Below are 21,924 nucleotides of genomic sequence, written 5' to 3'. Positions count from 1 at the left end.
CAAATTCTGAAGCAAACAAAGGACACACCGGCTTTACTGAAAACAAATTTTTTTTCTGTTGCTTTCTGGGTTCACTTAACAACCCAGTTGTTAAAATGTAGGTGAGTGCACTTTTAAATAAGCACTGAATAAATAAGAACAAGCTTTTTCATTAGTGTTGTGTTGAACAGCTTACAGTGTGTGCTAGGCACCCTAGGTACTATAGAGGGAAAACCTGACTTCCATTACACAGCAGAGAAGGGAGACAAGAAGACAGGACGGAGACAGGAGAGTACAGAGCCCTGCACTTCAGGTACTACCACTCCAGGAATCTGATTGCTGCTTGTGACATTAAGTAAAATACTTTTTTAAAAAAAGGTAGGGCTCAGTGGGTTCTTGATAAATATTATACAAATACAAAATTCTCAGTTTGTAGAAACCATATTATTCCTCATACTATTTTAGGAGTAAGTCATATGCATGGGCGGTGGTGTCGCACACCTTTAATCCCAGCACTTGGGAGGCAGAGGCAGTTGGATTTCTGAGTTTGAGGCCAGCCTGGTCTACAGAGTGAGTTCCAGGACAGCCAGTGCTATACAGAGTAACCCTGTCTCAAACAAACAAACAAACAAACAAAGTTATATGCAGATGCTGGGAGCCAACCATCAGACTGAGCTCAGGGACTCTGGTGGGGGAGCTGGCAGAACTGGAGGAGGGGAGGGGGATTGCAACCTCATAGGAAGAACAACATAGGCTGGTCTGACCACCCAGCTCTCCCAAGGACTAGATCACCAACCAAGGAGTGTACCTGGAGGAATCCATGGCTCCAGATACACATATGGCAGAGGATGGCCTTGCCTGACAGCAACGGGAGAGAGGCCCTGGCTGGGGAGGTTGGATGCCCCAGAGTAGGAGGATGCTGGATCAGTGGGGAGAGAGAATGTGGGTGGGTGGGGGAGCACTCTCATACATGCAAAGGTGGGGGGAAATGTGAGATGGGGGTTGGCGGAGGGGTAACTGGGAAGTGGGATATCATTTGAGATGTAAACAAATGGAATGATTAATTTAAAAAGATTAAGTCATATGTTTATTAACTCTATTTTACAGATTAATCTTCAGTTAAGTAATAATACACAGTCCAAAAATACCTTGAGTCGGAACTAAAACCTGTGATTTAATTCTGGAATAGCCTCTCAGACCACAGATTTACTTCTTCACTGGCTTTAAAGGACACAGCTATTTAGCAGTAAGATTAACAAGAAAATTCCCAAAGAAATGAACTATTTACCTTGGTAAGTTTTATTTAACAAATATTGATCCCAACCTGATTGTAGGCACTTGCCACTTTAGAAAGATAAGAAAGATAGGGCCTCCAACTTCATTCTGCCAGGAGACAGAAGAATCTGTTATGTCAGACTCAGTAGCTGATCTCACATGAAGCACAGCTCACTGTTACAGCAGCACCGCCCACCTGGGCTTCCTACCCCTCAGCTCCTGCTTCCTAACAATGGCCTGTGCCCACTGTCTGCTACACTACAGTTCCGCTTCCCACTTCAGGTGCCCATGGATCCAGGACCTTCCCTCCTCCCATGGGGTGGAATGCTCTGCACACTCTCCCATGCTCTGCCATGTCTGTCAAAGAAGCACCCTCTTCTCACCCTGTCACTGTCAGCATCGTCCACATGACTTACAGCTACCACAAAGACTCCTTAACATTCCAACTGTTGTCACATTTGTGAGCAGACTAAAGCGAATACACCATCTCCGTTAGACTATCCAAATCATGGTGGCATCTAGGCCAATATGTAGTCTTCAATTCCCAAACTCAATTCCGTTTTTAGGTATTCCCATCTACATCCTGATTTCTATCCTGCCTCACTATTCAATCCCACAACTGATTCAACACTATGAACCAAAACAATTTAGAGAAGAAGTTTATTTGGCTTATAGTTTCAAAGGCAGGGAGCTGTGGCTGTGAGTGGTAGGTATGGTATGTAGGGCTGGAAGCTGACAATGTACAGCTTGAATCTGAAATACAAACTCTCAAAGCCTTCCTCCAGCAGGCCACACCTCACAAGCCTCCCAAAGTTTCATAATTTTCTTTCTAAGAAATCCATAGTGAAGACTATGTAAACTTAGAAACAGCTAACCTTTTAGATGGGACCACATGTGTCCACCACCACATCCAGGGAGTTATTTCAAATAAATTATTGCAAAGAATAAATAACAAATACAGTTGCAGGTAGAAAGCTATTAGCAAATAAAATTTTTAACTAGGGTTAAAGATTATATTTCTCCAAAACATCTACACTGGCATAACAAATAATGTAAAATGTTAGTAGTATGATAGGTGATGTGTGCTCAGCCAGAAGCCCACAGGAGGAAACTGCTGAGGGAGGGAAATGCTCCGCCACCCTGAGTTGCTTACTTGCGTCCACTGTGCTTGCCTCCCAGTGCTGTGGGAGTTAGCAGTCATGGCAGAGTCTACTTTGTCATGTATCCCTCAAGTGTCTTCCAAGAGGGTTGTTTCATTTCCAAATTGTGATTTAGGTCTAATTGGAGCAAGTTTGCCAACCACAACAGAAGTAACCAAAATTTTGTAATTCTCTTCCTAAGCAATCTATATTGAACAAAGTTACACTGAACAGTTACTTAAACTAGGAGATAACTAATCTTCCACAAAAAGAAAACTGGGGGTGTCAGTTGGAACTCTGTCAATGACTCTTCAAGTAGCTTCAAATGATACAGCTGGCCAAATGCCTGTTTGTATCTGACTTAGTAAGTGTGTTTTAAGAGATTATTTCTCTCTGTAAGAACCAGACTCTGGGCATGGCCTGCATTAAATACCAGTATTCAATGACCTCCAATACATGCACACACACACCTGAAACAATTCAAAACCTCTATCCTACTCCACGATTAAGGCTGTCAGTTTTAAACTCACCCACAGAAAATGTTGGCCAGAGGAAAAGAAAACAAAGGGGATTTTCTTGTGAGTTCGGGTTTAATAGTTCTGCCATGAAGTCCCAAATTTGCATGAATGGCAAAGTTCTCTGATTTTTTTTTAAAGATTTATTTATTTATTATATATAAGTACACTGTAGCTGTCTTCAGACACTCCAGAAGAGGATGTCAGATCTCATTACGCATCCGTTGTGAGCCACCATGTGTTTGCTGGGATTTGAACTCAGGACCTCTGGAGCTCTTACCCACTGAGCCATCTCTCCAGCCCCCTCTCTGATGTTTTAAACTAACATCACACCTTAGAAATTGTTACACATAAAGTTTAGGTTCAATGACTGGCTGCCCTCCCCTTTTCAACACACACACACACACACACACACAGAGTGAGAGAGAGAGAGAGAGAGAGAGAGAGAGAGAGAGAGAGAGAGAGAGAGAGAGAGAGAGAGAACACATTCAATTTAAGTACACAAAGACCCTTTAAATATTTAGTACAAACACTACAGTATGATATGGATGCCTAATCTAATCCCCAACAAATGGGCTGACCAATAAGACAAAGAATGTAAACTGCAAAAATGTAAGTCATGTGACAAAGCTAGCATCATTATCTGTTTTTTCAATATGTATTTTTTGTTTTAATCATAATATTAGCAACTCAACAGTTTCCTAAAATGAAGGCACTGTATCTGACTACAGATACAGGCTAGTACTTCAGTCAAAAGTCTAAACGAACTGCAGGCTCAGCCCAGAAGCACTGGGTCAGGACTGCAATCTCTATTAATTAGGTATCCCAGCTGGGCAGTGGGTTTGCAGCTGTTAACTTGATCAATGACTTACCTAAATGTCATCTCTACTGATTCGCTTATAAATTACCAGCAAGTGAGACTAATGTACAGGTGCTAATTTATTTAAACTGTTCTCCACAGTTCTACATAGCTTTATAAACTGCATCTGGCACCTAATGTTAGCTGTCAGTTGTACTTAGACATGCCTGTCCTAACGACTCTGTTCATTAGAAGTGAGCACAAATTATGAAATATTGTGAAAAATGATACATCAAATGGAATGGGCACAGCAAATCAATTAGAGAAACTTCATACAGCACATTCACACTAAGGAGAATAAAACATTCTGGTTTAGAATGAGGTCTATAATACCAATTAAAAAGTAATTGGTAGACTTGAGCAGTGTTATACATCAGTTTGCTGGCTTTCTTCCTGAAATTCTACAGTAATGTAGAACTTAACTTCTAATTCCCAAATAAAGGCATTAGTAAATACGAGCACACGTCTGTATTCACCGTAGTTAGTATTAAGCCAATCACTCCAACCTAAAATTTATCACCACTATGGGCTTAGTCAAAAGGAAAATACAGTATGAGGGCATGACTGCAATATAATAATTTTCTGATGCAGATGAAAGATTAAAAGACTCACTAGCACCTTGCAGACTGGCAGGTCAGTAGTCAGTGTTGCTCGTGTCTGCTCCAGCTGGACAGTGTGTCCCAGCATCCAGAAGATCTACAAGTACTGGATCACACCATTCCCTAGCCCATCTCTGCCCTCGGTTCAGGAAGGAAACTGGACACGCACTGTCAAATGTCCCACACCCATGTGCTGTTAGTTCCTTACAGCTTTCACAGTCCACAGAGACGCCTCTTCTCTAACTCCTTCCCACTACGTAAATCCACTCAGCTCACTGTTCTACCTGACAGATGATTTGACACACCCATCAACATATGGCAGTAACCTGTGGTCTACATAGTGAGTTCAAGAACAGCCATGGATGGCAACACCCCACATACCCCAACTGTTTTCAATATTTGACCTTTTCCTGTCCAACCTCTGCGTGTTCTCAGTGGCCCAGGCCAGTTCACTGGGTGAGAGCCAAAGGTTCTTATGCTTCTTTTTAATATAACTCTTAAAGTTAGTAGGCAAAAATTAAAAAATTAAATTGTTATATTGAAAATAAGGGAAAATCTCTACCTGTCAATTATTAATTTCATTTTAATTTACTATTATACTAAGATGATGGCTGAAAGATGGCTCAGTAGTTAAGAGCACTGGATGCTCTTTCAGAAGACCCTCATTTGATTCCCAGCACATGGTAGCTCACAACTACCGGTAACTCCAATTACAAGGGGATCCAACTTCTCATTTAGCCTTCACAGGTACTGTATGCACAGATATGCATGCAGGCAAATTACTCATACACATAAAAATGAAAATAAGTAAACCTCAAAAAAATTAAAAATACATTTCCCACATAAATTTAATACAAAGATTAAGAACTATTATAGCAAAGTTTTTAGAATTTTTGTTGTTGTTTCAGACAAGGTCTGCTGTAGCTCATGCTAGCCTAACACCTGGTATACACCAAATGCCCCAGACTTCCTGATTCCTGTCCTAGATACTGGGATTGCAGGCTTGTACTAGCATAGCTAGATATAGGAAGTAATTACTAAGAAATTCCAAACATAAATTACTGTAGCCTTAAAAATAACACATCTTCCAAGTGGTAAAATTCTCAAGTTAATACAAATAGTGTCAAAAACTGTTTTTATTTAAAAAAAAATTCATCATATTTCTTTTTATTTTTGCTCCAACACTTTTTTTTTTTTAAAAGATTTATTTATTATCATATGTAAGTACATTGTAGCTGTCTTCATACACCCCAGAAGAGGGCATCAGATCTCATTTCAGATGGTTGTGAGCCACCATATGGTTGCTGGGATTTGAACTCAGGACCTCTGGAAGAGCAAGCAGTGTTCTTAACCACTGAGCCATCTCTCCAGCCCTTGCTCTGACACTTAATACTCTTTAAAATGCCTTATAAGAAACAATAGTAATACTAACTGAGTATAATTTTCACACATAAATTATATATGCAACATTCAGTGAAGCCGGATTTCTACTAAGCTGGACTCTCTAAGGTAACTTTGTAAAGTACAAATCAATTGCTCTCCGATGTAATTCACATTCCTAACAAATTCAGTTATGCCAGAAGCTAAGCTAGAGGTGGATGCGCAGACAGACACAGACAGGAAAAGAGGGCAAGAATCAGTAAGAGAGGGCAAGGCCTGGCCACTCACAACAGGGACAAACACGCACTGCCAGGCAGGAGTCAGCAGCCAGAGTGGAAAGGGGAATCCCGAGCAAACACTGCGCTCAGTCAGCTCTATGAACCGAGACAGCGACTGACTTCAGAAGCTGCTCACCCCAAACGCTGATCTTGAGACCTGCGCCAGCACACACAGCTTTGCTTCGGCCAAGCTTACTCCTGAGGACACCTCAGGGCAGCAGGTGAAGACTGTATGACAGCAGATCAAGCTCCTTGATAGCATCTCACACACAGGTTTTTCATAAGTGGTAGTTCTTTCCCTTAACTGGAAAACTCACTTTTGTGAAATATTGAACTCCTGATCATAGTAAAAAAATGGAAAATTTACAGCATTTTCTTTTAATTAATATGTTAGAAATAAACACATATTAGAGAAAAGCATTATGATGTCTAAATACATAACAGCAAGTGCAATGGCTGCTTAAAAATCTTGGGTTTTTTTTTTTTTTTTTTTTTGATAAATTGTTTTTTGTCTTTGGAAATACCTAAGCAGCTTTTCATGAGGAATGAAATGCAGCTCAACACCTATACTGTCTCCCTTTCAGTGTGCATGTATACCCAAGGCTCTTACGAGATAAGAGGAAACAGAAAGCATTCTGAGTAGATAACCGCAATGCTCTGGCGAGAGCTGGCTGTCCCTGTCAGCATCTGCTTTTACATCTCCTTCTAAAATGCCAAAGGGAATCCACTAAATTAACAAAAGGCCAAGAGTTAATTGTAATAAAATGTGAGACTCAGTAAAGCTGATCAATCACATGCAGCGCAGTCTAGCACTGCAGAATTATATCACTGGTATCCAGGAAATGCAAACACTCACTTCCATATGGGCTTTTGGGTATGAATCTAGGTAAGCCACATCCTACAGGAGACCAGGAAATCAATCATTGGCAAATCACTCTCTGTACTCAACAGTATCTCAAGTGATTCTGCCTAATGCACACTTGAGGAAGGCACAGTGTGACATATGGCTTTAGCTGCAGTAGAAGGTATTTGTTACTACAATATGGATGAGAACAGTAACACTGTACCATGCTCTAGCTGCAGTAAATGCTATTTGTCACTACAATACTGACGAGAACAGAAACATTATATCATGCTCATGTCCCTTATACTCTGAGGAGAAAATCAATGTGACCTGTTAAACATCACAGCGTTAGAGACACTGCAAGGAACCTTCTCAGCTCGGTACTTCAGCTTCCTGTACTGCTTAAACTCTAACAAGTTTATCACAAATACAAACCAATATAACATCAAGATTCTGCAATGTGCATCTATATCCCTCGGAGAAATCCAACTCCATTTTTAAAAGTCTATTTTTAAAGCAACAGGATATTTTTATATTAACTCATGATTTCATTGCTTAATTGGCTAAAGCTGTTATTAAAACAACAGACTAAATGGTCTTCAAATGTGTATCTGTCATTGACACCCCAACAAAAACATTTTATGATACTATATTCCATAAAAAATTGTTTTAAGTTTTAAATGTATTTGCTCAATAGATTTTATTTTTTGCATGTTTGGATTGCATGTCTGGATTGCATGTTTATATTTGCATTTTTGTAGTTCCAACTACTTCAGCATTAGCAAAGTAATAAGGCAAATTAATTTCTTTTTTTAAAAAGATTTATTTATTATCTATAAGTACACTGTAGCTGTCTTCAGCCACACTAGAAAAGGGCATCGGATCTCATTACAGATGGTTGTGAGCCACCATGTGGTTGCTGGGATTTGACTCAGGACCTCTGGAAGAGCAGTCAGTACTTTTAACCGCTGAGCCATCTCTCCAGCTCGGCAAATCAGTTTCTAAGAAAATATGTAAAATAATAGTCTCAATGTCACTTAGTTTTCCTTTGAAAATTATAGTTATCATAAACTTTTAATTAGGTAACTGAATGAAGTTATAGGCTATGTCTACAGTATGTAAACAGTTACCAAAAATAGATCTAATTTCCCAAACTAATATTCAAAGTAAACATTTAAGCAATGAACTAGCAACTCCAAAAACCATAATTCATTTTTAATATAGTGTGAAAATGTTTCCCTCTCCCTCCATGGATAAACCCTCTTCTTACTTGATTAAGCAAAAATAAAATAAACTATAGAGACACCAGCTTTGTTTCAAGGCCACAGTAGCTGGCCAGCATCTCCTCACTGCTTCTGCAGCCTTCTCAGGGGATTCCAGACACATTCAGAAGCCTGTTAGGTCACACAGCAGACCAGGGATGTTTTTCTACTCCTTCTTCATTGTCTGTCACATTTTTAGAAAACTTATTCTTTAGATAGAATGAAACTGTTGAGTGATTTTCTTTCTTTCAAAAGGCTACTCATATTCCATGCACTTCAAAAGGTAATTAACATGGACATGTTGGCACATACCTATAATCTACCACAGGGGAGGCTGAGGCATGCGGATCAGAGGTTCAAAGCCTCCTCGAACAACATAGAGAAACCTTGTTTCAGAAAACCCAAACCCAAAGAGCTATGAACTAGTATCAGACTTGAAAATCCAAAACAAAATACCTACAAACCAAATACATATGTAAGAACTGAGTAAACAAGGATATCTCAGAAAAACACCAGGAGACCAGGAATTTCCTTAATAAGATAAGCTCAGAAACTTTGGGAAGATGGTGGAACTCTCTGGAAGGGAAAGGCTGATTAACACTGCTCAGCTCATTCCCTGAAGACCAATACGTTTAGAAAGTCACACTGTTTTGCCAATCACATTGTGTCTAATGGCTGCTGCCCTGAAAATTGTATAAAAGCTCACTGAATAAGCTGTGCAGGGTCATTTCCTCTCTTTAGGGTCTGGGGTGGCCCCAGTGCACTGGAACATTAAAAATCCTCTTGCTTTTTGTATTGATCAGGCTCCATGTGATTCACTCAGGGGGAGTGTGTATCCTGTAAGCTAAGGCTCGACAGGGTCTTACACATAAATACATAAAATTACACAAACTGATGGACTGGAATTATCTCATGAACACAGATGTCATTTTAATATCTGAATATTAATTAGCATGATATACTAGGTGGATTAATAGAATAAAAGACAACATATGGTCAGAGAAAAAGTGTTAAGTAACATTCATCACGTTAACAACAAAAAGATTCAACAAGCTAGGTATGTAAAGTAACTTGCCGAATGTGACAGAGCAGCTACAAAATGCTTGGGACTAGCTTCCTACATAACTGTAAACTAATGAACACTTTCTCCTAAGCTCCAGTGCAAGATGGAAGTGTCTACCTTCACATTCTGTTCCATTAGAAAAAAAGTAGACTAGAAAAAGAAGTTAAAAGGCATTTAGATGAAAACAAATACAGCTTTATGTATTTCCAAAATGAAAGAACAGAAATCTTAGGAAAACTGAACACTCAGTAAATCATCTCAGCAACACTACGAATTTAAGGTCAACTTCCAAAACAAACATCTTTCTACAAAAAAAAAAAAAAAAAAAAAAAAAAAAAAAAATCCATTTTACATACTTGAAGAATACAGAAAAGTAAGGAAATAATTCTACTTATGGGATTTTTCTTTAAAAAGAAACTAAGGCAAAGAAATAAGATTAACAAGCACCAAACTTAGACTGTGGAAACTACAAAATGCTACTAAGAGATACTAAACATTTAAACTAGCCTGATCTATTGTTCTCATAGATCAGAATTTAAACTTTAGGTAGCAACAGTTCCAAAACTGGTATAGCCATTCAACAAAGTTCTAAGCAACAACTGTAAGTGGCTTTTTGCAGAAAGCAACAAATTACTTCTAAATTTTCAAAGGTTCAGAGGCAGACAGTAACAGAATTATCTTATAAAAACGGGAAACAAGAACATCTATATTTTCCAATTTAAAATGCACTACAAAGCTACAACTATCAAAACAGACTTAGACTAGCAATAGAATAAAAATATAGATAATGAGCTGGGTGGTGGTGGTGAACACCTCTAATTGCAACAGAGGCAGGCTCTCTATGAGTTCAAGGCCAGCCTGGTAGGGCAACATAGAGAAACCCTGTTCTTGAAAACCAAACAAAAATAACAGAGAGATAGGTAGGTAGGTAGGTAGGTAGGTAGGTAGGTAGGTAGGTAGAGAGAGATAGAGATAAAGAGACAGCCAGATAGCCAGAAAGATAAATCATAGATAAATCGATAGACAGACAGAAAGATAGATGATAAATAAATGGATAGACAGACAGAAAGATAGATGATAGATAAATAGATAGATAAAACAGAGGGTTCAGAAATAAAACCTTCACATGTTTATATAGTTGATATTTGGTAAAAAAAAAAAAAAAGACAAAAGAATTCAATGGATGAAAATAATTCCTTGCAAGAAATGATGTTGGAATAACTAAGTGTCCACATGTAAAAAAAGACACTGGGCCTCTTCTTTCAACAACTTAAATGTAAGAGGTAAAATCATAAAACCCCCAAATCAAAAGAGGAAGGCAGATCTTCATGACTTTAGTGTAGCAATGACAGAAGTAAATTTCCAAAAGAAGTAAAAAGAATGTTGAAAAAACAATGTGTATTCAGAGCATACATGCTCACAGCTGCAGTATTCCCAGGAGACAAACAGTCCAAACACCCATCAACTGACGGGTAAGTTTTCCATCCCAACAGTGGAAAATCAGTAACACAGAGGAGTGGAAATACTGCTACAAACTGAGCAAACCTTGAAACCACTGTACTAAGTCACAAAAGACTAAATGCTGTATGGTTCTATTTATACAACAAGTTCTCAAACGTAAGGGTAGGTGATATAGCTCAGTGGTTAAGAACACTTATTGCTCTTGCAGAGGACCTGGGTTCAGTTGGGATCTGATGTACACACACACACACACACACACACACACACACAACCATTTTATATGAGATCTTGGTACCAGTGGGGATTTAGAATCAATCCTCCATGGTAAGTGTACTCAGTCACATGTTGAATAATGTTTCAGTCAATGGCAGAGACCATATATGAAGGTAGTCCTATAAATTATATTGGCTAATAATACCATAATCTTTTTAGTTTGTGCAAAAGCACTCATTGCAAGATGACAACATTATCTAATGATAAATTTCTCAGACTATAATTACATCACTCAGAAAGTTAGAATTACCAAAAAAAAAAAAGTAAAAACGTTACTCTTCCCTGCCCCTAGAAATGTGTCTGTGTAGCTGCTGTGTCACATGTGCATCAGTAGGTGGCAGAGAGGAGAGAGGCTACGTTTGTATTAAGTGTTCCAACCTATGAACATCTGAATTGACTAGAAGCCTAACAGTCCCTGAAAAAAGCAAATTTGAGACAACCGCCAGTCCAGTATTATGCTGCATAGGCTTCCTGGGCTAGGATCAAGTCGGAGACTAGAACTCCGCCTGGGACTGAGGGCCTCCAGGCAGGAGTGAACCCTAAGCAGATAACTTTGGCATGGAAAGCTTTGAATGGAGCTACCCAGGCAGGCCAGGCAAGGAGCGAGCCTGAGATTGTGGCTATCCAGTCAGTGGCCATGGATTAACTGGGTTGTAAAACCATTGTGGCAAGCACTCAACGTCTGTTTAGCCTACTCAAGGCTAGGGGAAGGGCACAAGAGATGACCACTAGAACAGTGCCATGGGGTCTGGACAACCACCAGTCAGGCACCAGACAGGTAGGTGGTTGGGGGAAGGTGGCGGACAGGCACAACAACACCACACAGAGATGGCCCCAGACCAGCACCAAAATGCATGAGCAGAAAGCAGCAGTCCTGAACCCACTTCTGAGAAGACCCTAGATAGTCAGAGACCCTGGGCACCTCTAAGAGCAAGTAAGTGGTGGAGACAGAGAAGAGAAAGACAAACAAAAGGATGTGGGTACAAAGAAGGCAGAACTGAAGAGTCAAGGGTAGTGCGGAGCAGCCTGATGTGATGTCACCTGGGACCAACCATGGTTGGATCCTGTCCTGCACTACTACCAGGGTCATGTCTGGTCTGTGTCCCTAAAGCAGCAAGGGTTTGTTACCACCAAAAGCCAGAGGGACATCCCTGGTATGGGCTGCTGGCTAGGGACATGTTGATGTCTGACCGCTGTGCAGAACTGGCCACACCCATCACCTAGACATCATAGAATAGCTGTCCCTGGGGTCATGAGAGCAGGAGAGCTGTCCCTGCCCCTCACCAGCTGCAGCACTCAGAAGAGTGGCCTGCACCTTGCCTGGGTAGCACAGTAGAGCACATGGTGGCGGGGTGGGGTAAGGTGGGGGTGGGAGGGTGGGATGCTCGAGCCAGCCCCGAGGGCTTGAACGTGAGCAAGAGCTGGCCCCATCACTTGTCTTCTGTATAGTGAGGGAGATATCACCCCCACATGGCCCTTGCCATCAATGGCAGGCAGGAGAACTAAGGTCATCAGAGCAAGAGACCTGACCCTGGCCCAGCACTCATGAAGCAACTCCTACACCTCACCTGGGAAGCACAGTAGAACTGGCCCTGGATGTGGGGATTATGGGTGAGTCAGCCCCCAAGGGCATAACTGTGGGACAGCCAGCCCTGCTTCTGGTCTGCTGGGTGGTAGCACAGATAAGGAGAAAATACCCTCTCCCCCTCCCTCGTCCCTTGCCATAAAAGACAGGCAGAAGCACCGGATCTGGAGTCATGAGAGTGGGAAAATTGGCCAATTACCTCTGCAAAACTTGGGAGAGCAGGCCCTGTACCTCACTTGGGCAACAGAGTAGAGCTGGTCCTGGTTGAGGGCTGGGGTGGGTGTTGTTGCTAGTGAGCTGTCCCTGAGGAGAAAGGGAGAGCCAGCAGGCTGACCAGCTCAGATACCTCTCAGGCCCAGATCCAGGGCTTTGAATTGGCTCACCTCTACATCTACCCCATCAATGAACTGCTGGAGTATACGAAGGGGCTGGTCCTACAGATCCAAAAATCTGACATAGGGCAACAACCGAGGAGTCCCAGTGAGATTCCAGTTATCATTAGAGTAGCAGAAGCCAGAGAGGTCCCATACCAGATCAAAACAAGTCATTGCAATGAACATCTGCAAGCAGGGGAGAGCAGAAAAGGGACACACTGTGGGACACACCATGACACACTACAGCTTGCACATTGAGATTTTTTTTCCCCTGATGGGGAGGAGGTTGCAAGGGTGAGGGCGGGTGGGAGAGAAGGGAGAAATGAGTGGGACTGGGGTGCCTGATATGAAATTCACAAAGAACCAATGCAAAGTTTTAAAAAATGTTACTCTTCAGTTAAAATATAAAACAATGTTAGATTTTGCTTTTAAATAGTAAGGTTCAGCTGTACAGCTGTTAAATCCCCCTGCTTTCATCTTCTTTGGGGAGTCTCCCCATCCAGCCACCTCCACACTCCGTGGCTAGCTAGGATCACTCATCAGCCTGATGAGTGTAGCTTTCACCCCTCATCAAAGAAGCTTCTTTTAAAGATGTATTTGTTTACTTCATGGGAGTACCCTGTTGCTGTCTTCAGACACACCAGAAGAGGGCACCGGATCCCCATTACAGACGCTGGTGAGCCATGTGGTTGCTGGGAATTGAACTCAGGGCCTCTGTGAGAGCAGTCAGTGCTCTTAACCACTGAGCCATCTCTCTAGCCCAAGAAGCTCCTTTTTGCACCAGATGAAGACCATTACAGAACAGAGATCTGCAGCTGGTTACGATGTATAAAATAAGTGGCCATGGTATACACAACCCCAAATGATATAATTAAAATATAACCCCTCCACTTACTGCTCAGGGAATATTGTGAGAGAGTAGAAAGAGTACAAGAGCCATAGGACAGGGTGCCTAATATCTACACAGGACAGGGAAGCAGCACCCATGAAATCTCAACAATATCATTGCTAACAAGATTGTCTAACAATACTGCCAGTCCATATGCCAATGTAATTTGGAGGAATTTCATGAGGTCCATCCCTCTAGGCAATAGGAGGCTGCTGGGAATAGTGGAGAGGGGAAAATGGACAAGACAGAGAGACATCAGGTCAGTTTTTCCCTAGGGACAAGGTCCTGGTTGGTTATTCAACCCCAAGGGCAGTGGTCAGTCCTAAACACAAGTACATAAATGCAACATTAAACCAACTCAGTAGGGTGTGTGTGTGTGTGTGTGTATAAAACAATAAAGAAGTCATGAATTTGAAAGGAAAAGGGGACATTCAGTAGTTGGAGGGGAAGAGGGAAAGGTAGAAATGATTTTAATACTCATAGAAAAAAATTTTGCAAAAATCAAAAAAATAAAATAAAATCAGAGGCTAGAGAAATGGCTCAGTGGTTAAGAGTACCTGTTGCTCTTGCAGAGGATCTAGCACCCACATGGTGGCTCATGACCACATGCAACTCTGGTTCTAAGGGACCTGATGCCCTTTTCTAACGTCTATGGGCACCCACTATGCATTGGTAAACATATGTACATACATACAGGCAAAATGCTCAGACACAGAATACATCCTCATTTTGAAAATTCAAATATATATTTAATAAACACATTGGCAAAGACTTACTTAAGGGATTTTCCTCATCTCTACTTCTATTACAACACATATACTTATCTAAACTACACACTGAACAATGTACAAGTGCTTACAGAGGCTTCTATGGCTTTGGATCAAAAATCAAGAACACCACTCATTTCTGGATATAAAACATAACACAGTTTGGGAGGCTTCAAGTAGAATGGCATATCTCTTTGAAATTATGGTTCTGAGTTTTAAACTAATTTTTTTTTCTCTAGCCAAGGGGAAGACAGAAAATTAAAACAAATAGGAAATGAGAAAAGTAAATTTATCAAAGCAGAATTCATTTTAAAAATTACTCAAACAATGTGAAGTAACAGAAAGGAAGAAAAAAGAAAAAGATATGTTTCCAACTTGTCACTGTAGACACACCTTCCCTTATTCTGATGACTTGATGTAAACTTGGCAGCGCCAAGGGGTTTATGCTAAGAGCAGTGCTGTCCAGAATCACAGCCCTGTAGAATCACTTTCCCACTGGAGTTAACTGTACTCACATCAATATCCTCTTCAGTAAAAGTTTCCGGGTCTTCTCCCATCATGTTGGCTAAGTGCCTCTTCCCTATGTTGAATTCTTCAATCTGCTTTTTAATAAAATCTTCTGCATTTGATTCCTGTCTTGAGGCTTGGGCGCTTTTCTTTGTTGTTACAACTGTGGTATGTATTAGCTTTAATAGCTAAGGGACAAAAATGGAAAGAAAAGAAAGCATTTGAAATTAAACAGTGAAGTAACAGGCCACTGTCTCTAAATAAAACAAAGTATAATTTGCGTTCTGAAACAAAGAAACCAGGTCTAGCACTCAACCAAAGTGCTAGAACTGATCTCTGCTCAAAACCTTACAAGCACATTGATTCAGAAGCATCCCAACATGGGAGTCAAAAGACCTGCAAGCAGTACAACTCTGCCTCTTGACTAAAGCGCTGCATTTGTTCCTGTTTGGCTGGTGACAGTGAGCTGCCATACTGGATACAGAAGGGATAAAGAGAAATCACCACTTAAAGCAAACAAACATACAAAACCAGGCAGCACCGCTTTAACCAGCACTCAGAGGCAGAGGTGCCTGCAGGGTGGGTATATCTGTAAGTATGAGGGTGACTTGGTCTACAGAACACGTTTTCCAGACTTGAGACACCACCAGGGATACAAAAACAGACCTCTCAAAATACAAACAAACAGGTAAATGCATGAATCAAGCAGACTAGAGGGTTAAAGATGGTACTATGGCCTTGTGGGCACTCCCTTGTTTGAAGGAGAAACACAAAAAAAGTGTGGCTTAAGACTTTATTCTTTCTCTTTCTCATCATACACATATAAAAACGGATATAATGAAGAAAATGACCCTATAATGACTCAATGTTAAGATTTCTGGTAAACCTGGCTCAACATGCTCTCTGTGCAAATTAAGGTTTTTCTGTCTTGTTTTTCCCGTCATTCTTGAGGCACCAGTAATCACACACTTACTGTTGTTGGTCCTCCTATGCAAGGAAATTCCTTCCAAGGCAAAAGCACTTCACCTTCAATGAACAGTGTCAAATATTAAAATAAGGCATACCTTTCTAGTCTTCTCTTAAAATCTGAACTGTACCATTTTGTCTCTGCCCCAGCAACTTTAAACACTGCTTATAATACTCAGATTTCAGAGTTACAATCTCAGTAATACTCTTACTTCCTGTCTCATACACACGAAAAATCTCCTCACACACACAGGCCCATCCTTCCTACATGTTTCTCCTTCCTTTCTGAGAATCCTAAATTCAGAACATTCTACAGTAATTTGCTACTAAAGTTGTAACAAAAATTAAAGAAAAAAATAGAAAATATTACAATACCCAATTAACAGTAAAACTTACATTCTGAATAGCCTCTGAATTAATTGAGTGAAAACTATTTTAACCCACTCTTTAAGGGGCAAGAAATAGCAATTTAAAATTCCATAAAACCTTAGTTTATTTTTGCTTAGGAAAGCAGAGCTTCACCTTTGAAAAATATAATTACTCAACAATTATATTCCCATCCAATGCTTTGCATGGTGTTACTATTAATGAGTAAAAACAAGACCCCAGGAGCTCAGGTCCCAGCACTCTCTCCCGCCTGCCTTTCTCTCCTGGTTTCAGTTACGTGAGGATGACAGAATGAGCGTTGACACGGTTACTCTCCGATGGAGAGAGACATATCCACCTAACTTATATACTGCTGTCTATAACTGCTGTATTAGTTATGCTTGTTAAGCTCTTATTGTGTCTAAGGTTTACCCTATGATAGGGTAAACCTTATCGTAGGTATGTAATGGGGAAAGCACAGCATATGTAGAGCTGGGCGGGCACTGGTTGCGGTTTTGAGCATGAAGCTAGCTCAGCGCATCCCCTATGGGAAGGGAGGCTGGCAAAGCCAACCTGTTTTAGAGACAGAGCTGATTTTAATTCCCTTGCTCACAGTCTAGTGCACCCATTTCTCCAATCTAGGAATTTTATCATATAAGATGTTTAATATTTTAAATATTCTTTTAGCTGGTTGTTTTTATGATTCTAGGTCTAACTTCAGCAATGAAGAATCTTTACTATGTAAGTAATAAAAAATGCTTTTCTGCCTCAAAAATCCAGGCAAAAGCATGAATTTGGGGGCAAAAGCAATTCAATAGATTACTATTTCAACTGTCTCAATACCAGGAAGATCTGCACACAGTACAAACAAATATTTTGGCCATGGTGAGGAGAGTGCATTCAAATGCAGTTGAATGAACCCGAGATTTAAAGCAACCCAGATACAGTCTCTCGGGTTACCATATTACACTTTCCAGCAGCCATCCACAAGCAGATCTGAGCCTCAGGTGAACTAGAGTTCATGCTCTGCAGTAAGGGATTCTAGAAGAGGCACAATCGGGGTGTGAGTTATAGTCCATCTGCAGGAAAGCTGATGTGGAGATGAACATCCCAGAAACTAGATGGTTCTGTGGATGTGCACAGGAGAGATCTGTGATGGAGGTATGTGTCAAAATCTACTTGAAGCTGGACATGACAACACACAACTTTAATTCCTATATGCCAAGTCAGAGGTAAGCCTGGGCCTGTCTCAAACAAACAACCAACCAACTTGGGTTGGAGAGCTGATTCAGTGGTTAAGAGGACTTGCTGCTCTTCCAGAGTGCTGAGGGCTCGGCTGATCCTAGGCTTTCCTTGAGGCTCTGATGTATGGAGGACATAGCTCCTTCTCTCAATCAGGAATATACTCTGCAGAGTCAGTAATAGCCTGGAGCCAGAGCCTTAGAGAAGCTGAGATCCTGAAATCTCAACTCTTTCTACCCTAAGGGGCTACTGGCTATCAGTCTCAAGTCCTCATTCCTCTAGTGCAACACTCTTCAATTAGCTCCCACTGACTTTTGACCCACTGTCAGCTTTTTGCTGACTCTGTCCTATTTTTTCCCTGCAAAATAATAAAAAGTTGTTCTTCTTAATAAGTTTGCTGGGCATAAGACATAGCTTATGCAAGACCTCCTGATCCCAAACTTTTCTATCACCTTATCTTTTGATCTGATTCTCTCACAGGACCCTATAACTGAAGAACGACCTGCTGGTCTTAACACCCACATCAAGCAGCGCACAACAACCACCTATAACTCTGGGTCCAAGGGACCTGATGCCCTCTCTAGCATCCTCAGGCACCCACATACATGGCATACACTCACAGAGACACATAAAAATAAATAAATAAATAAATAAATAAATAAATAAATAAATAAGGTTAAAGCTGCTTGACAAATGAGGCTCTCAACTTGGGAGTATGGGAAGTGGTGGACATGAATTAAAGGTACAATAATATAACTCTGCCATGTAAAAAGGCAGCTTATAGCCAAGGGATCATAGGCACTAGGGTAAAATCATGTCTTATGACTACTATTTTCTTTATGAATTGGGTGAGATGGTCTATACTTTCCATTCAGAAGGCAGTAATACAGTTTAAAGTACAAATGGAGAAACTACAAAGAAAGCATTTCACAATGGTGTGAACCAGAGGTCCATCTATACTGTGTCTGTAATAATTTCTTTGTCAATTTTCCTTTCCCATCAACTTATATGCTGCAGTGGTATACTCAATGCAGCAGCTGAAGACAGCCGCATGCTAGAGCACACGGTACCCTTTAGTACTAAAACCTTTCCCACCTTATGAAGCACTTTACCTTGAATTTAACAGGAGGCTTATAATGCAACCCTGTCAACCTCCTACTTAGGCTCCCCTGGATTATCAATGTCTGTACTTGTCATTTAAATTCTAGCCACTAGGAAGTGTGTATTGTGTGTGTGTGTGTGTGTGCGCGCACACGCGCATGTTGTGTGTGTGTACATGTGTATAACCAGAGTTTTTTAATACCTGAAAATATCCTGTTTACATTGATTTTAATAGCTGCTATCTTACCATTCATGTTTACATTTTTTACATTTTCTATCAACTATGGAAATTAAATAATATCCAATATTTCCCAATATTCTGCATTTCAGTCATGGCAATGATTTTTTCTGCATATATGAATTTTCCTGGTCTATTTCTGACCCCTTGGTTTTTGCCTTCTGTAAAGCTCTTAAAACTGTTTCTGCAGTCCTTCCCACTTCCTGCAGCCACTCTCAACAAAGCCATTTTTAGCTTTGTTGCTGGTCTATGTTCAAATTCCATGCCTTGACAGCTTCCCTTAGGTATAGCCTGCCATGCCCCAACTCACAGAGCCTTCCCTCACCCAAGCTTATCAGGAATGTCCTTGAAAATGTAAAATGGTTGTGGTAAAAATAAGAGGGATTTTTTTAGTTGGCTGGTTTTTGGGGGCGGGAGGGAGGGATTTTTTTGTTTTGTTGCTGTTACCTCCTGTGTAGAGAGGAACATTCTGAGCCCCCAGGAGTAACTGAGACTCCAGACAGCTCAAAATCCTATCTACTATTTCTATATATGCTTCAGTTCTAAATAGGCACAGTAGATTACCAAAAGTAATCCATAACAATATGGACAAGTCTAACTATATACTGTGACAGAAAAAATTCTATAAATGTGGTCTTGCTATTGAGAGTCAAGACAAAATACGTTGGGAGCACAAAGAACAGAAAGTGCAGAAGAGAAGGCCTGCTGCTGGTGCTCCACTCTGAGTGGGCATCCATTTGCAGGCTCAGTGTCTACCTGGGCCACTGCTCCTCTACTTCTCTGGTTCCCACAATTTAGCATCTTCTGAAGTGAAAGAGCTGATTGTTGACTTGAAGGTTTGTTGCCTCACTTGACTTGTTTCTTCGCTTGTCAATCACATTCTCTGGAGTTTGTGACATGCTATGACACTTTCCTAATTTTAACATAAGTAATGCCTAAATATATTTACAAACAGTAAAGTTTTTACTGTTCACTTAAATAGATTTTTGGAGATGTCTCTAATTTGGAACACTTTTCATAAAAGCTCTTTAGGATCTTTCCTTAAATACATAAAGATACAACATCCTGAAATTCACAATACTTGTTATACCATAAGAAATAGCCCAATGAATACATTTCTTCTTAAAGATCTGAATTATTCCAGCAATGAAGTCAATACACATGCACGCGCGCACGCACACACACACACACACACACACACACACACAGTCCACTACTCTTGGAACAGTCCATTAAGGTGAGGCTGAATGAAAAACATAGCAGAAAAGCTGCTCTCTGGCCCAAAACACTTAATTCTAGAAGAGATTTTCTTTGCCATATGAAACAGTCCTGACATGACCAGCTATAGGTTCCATCCCCAAATGCAGTGATAATGCCAGAATCATCATCAGATATTTGTTCAAGGAATAGTATATACAGTGTGACAAATCTGTTTCTTTTTAAAGATAATCAGTAGGTCAGACAATTATAATTTCAATCAAGCCGGCTGTCAAAGAGACAGACACATCCTGACAGCTGTGATGTCCCAAATTTGGCCAAATGCCAGTGTCAACATTAATGGTATTATAGCACTATTGGGTAGTTTCTTTTTCGTTTAAATGGATAAAAAGGTAACAAAGAAGACTGTGGTACTAAGCTAAATAGGAAACGTAGAAAAATACTTGGAGGAATTTTTAAAAAGGTAAAGACTGAATTCTGAATTCACATTAGGAAAAAAAAGGTGATAGCAACCTTTTTTGAATATATGTGCAATTGTATCAATTAGAAGCTTCTGAATATAGGCAAAAGAAAGCTGTCTGATTTAACTAGGTAAAGGGTACCCATGTTCCTGTGAACACTCCTATGAAACTCCCTGGTTCAAAAAACCAGAGGAAAATCAAAAGACAACAAAGTATAAAGGACTGCTAGACGAGGCGAGGAAGAGACAAGTGGAGGTAGACAAGGGAGGAGAGCAGGGGGATGCTCAATATTCACTAGGAATATGTATGAAGATGTGATAATGAAACCTATCTTGCATAGTTAATATATACTAGTGAGCATTTTATTTTTGTGATTTGTAATAGCTTTTTAAAAATTTGTCTGTGTGTCCCAGCTTGTCTGTATATATACCACATGCATAAAGGTGTCCATGGCCAGAAGAGGGCACTGGATCTCCTGGAACTGAGGTTACAGGCAGTTATGCTCATTTGGCATGTGTGCTGGGAGCTGAATCCAGTTCCTCTGCAAAAGCAGCAGTTGCTCTTAACTCCTGGGCCATCTCTCCCACCCCATTAAAAAAAAAAGTTAAAAAAGAAACCACACATTACATGTAAAAGCAGGCGGGGGCTGAGGAATTCTCTGGGAAGGAGAAACACAAAATCCAATGATCAACAGCAGACTCAATATAATTATATAATTAGAACCTGGTCATTAAGATTAAATGAGATGGGCTGGAGAGACGGCTCAGTGGTTAAGAGCACTAACTGCTCTTCCAGAGGTCCTGAGCTCAATTCCCAGCAACCATATGGTGGCTCAAGACCATATATTATGGTATCTGATGCCCTTTTCTTGTGTGTCTGAAGACAGCAACAGTGCACTCATATAAATTAAAAAACAATAATAAAAAAAACTTTAAAAAAAAGATTAAATGAGACGCCAACTATCTTATCTCTTATATTCAAGATCTCAAAAGAAGTATTAACTAGCTCTTCTCTCCGGTGAGTTCCTAAGCCGGGAGCAGCCAACTGGGAGGCACAGGCCCCACAAGTCGCAGGGGAGACACAGGGCGGTGGGACAGGATCCTCTCAGCTTCCAAGCGACAGAGGTGGAACAACGACCTTAGCTGCCCCCTTCCCTGCAAGTGGAGGGCCTACCTCCAGGGACTGCCTTGACCCGTAGTCTCCGGTGAGAGCCATCATCTTCTCTCCTGTGAGTTTCTAAGACCAGAGCAGCCAGCTGGGAGGCACAGGCCCCACAAATCTCA

At 40.7% G+C, this 21,924-nt stretch overlaps 1 protein-coding gene and 1 non-coding gene across 2 annotated transcripts in view; one reads left to right on the top strand and one right to left on the bottom strand.

Annotated features, from left to right (window-relative positions):
- The window catches only part of Mrps9 (mitochondrial ribosomal protein S9), a 61,577-nt gene that overhangs the window by 29,732 nt on the left and 9,921 nt on the right, over nt 1–21,924 (bottom strand). The window contains exon 2 of the mRNA XM_031367347.1: nt 15,058–15,237. Within this exon, the coding sequence (XP_031223207.1) occupies nt 15,058–15,237 (180 nt within the window). The remainder of the gene's footprint in view (nt 1–15,057; nt 15,238–21,924) is intronic.
- Nucleotides 11,209–11,340, top strand: LOC116089629. The gene has a single exon (XR_004118410.1). It is a non-coding gene; the product is annotated as a small nucleolar RNA SNORA17 (small nucleolar RNA).

The sequence above is a fragment of the Mastomys coucha genome, unplaced genomic scaffold (assembly GCF_008632895.1).
Source record: "Mastomys coucha isolate ucsf_1 unplaced genomic scaffold, UCSF_Mcou_1 pScaffold14, whole genome shotgun sequence".
NCBI lineage: Eukaryota > Metazoa > Chordata > Mammalia > Rodentia > Muridae > Mastomys > Mastomys coucha.
This window is presented reverse-complemented; position numbering and strand designations above follow the sequence as displayed.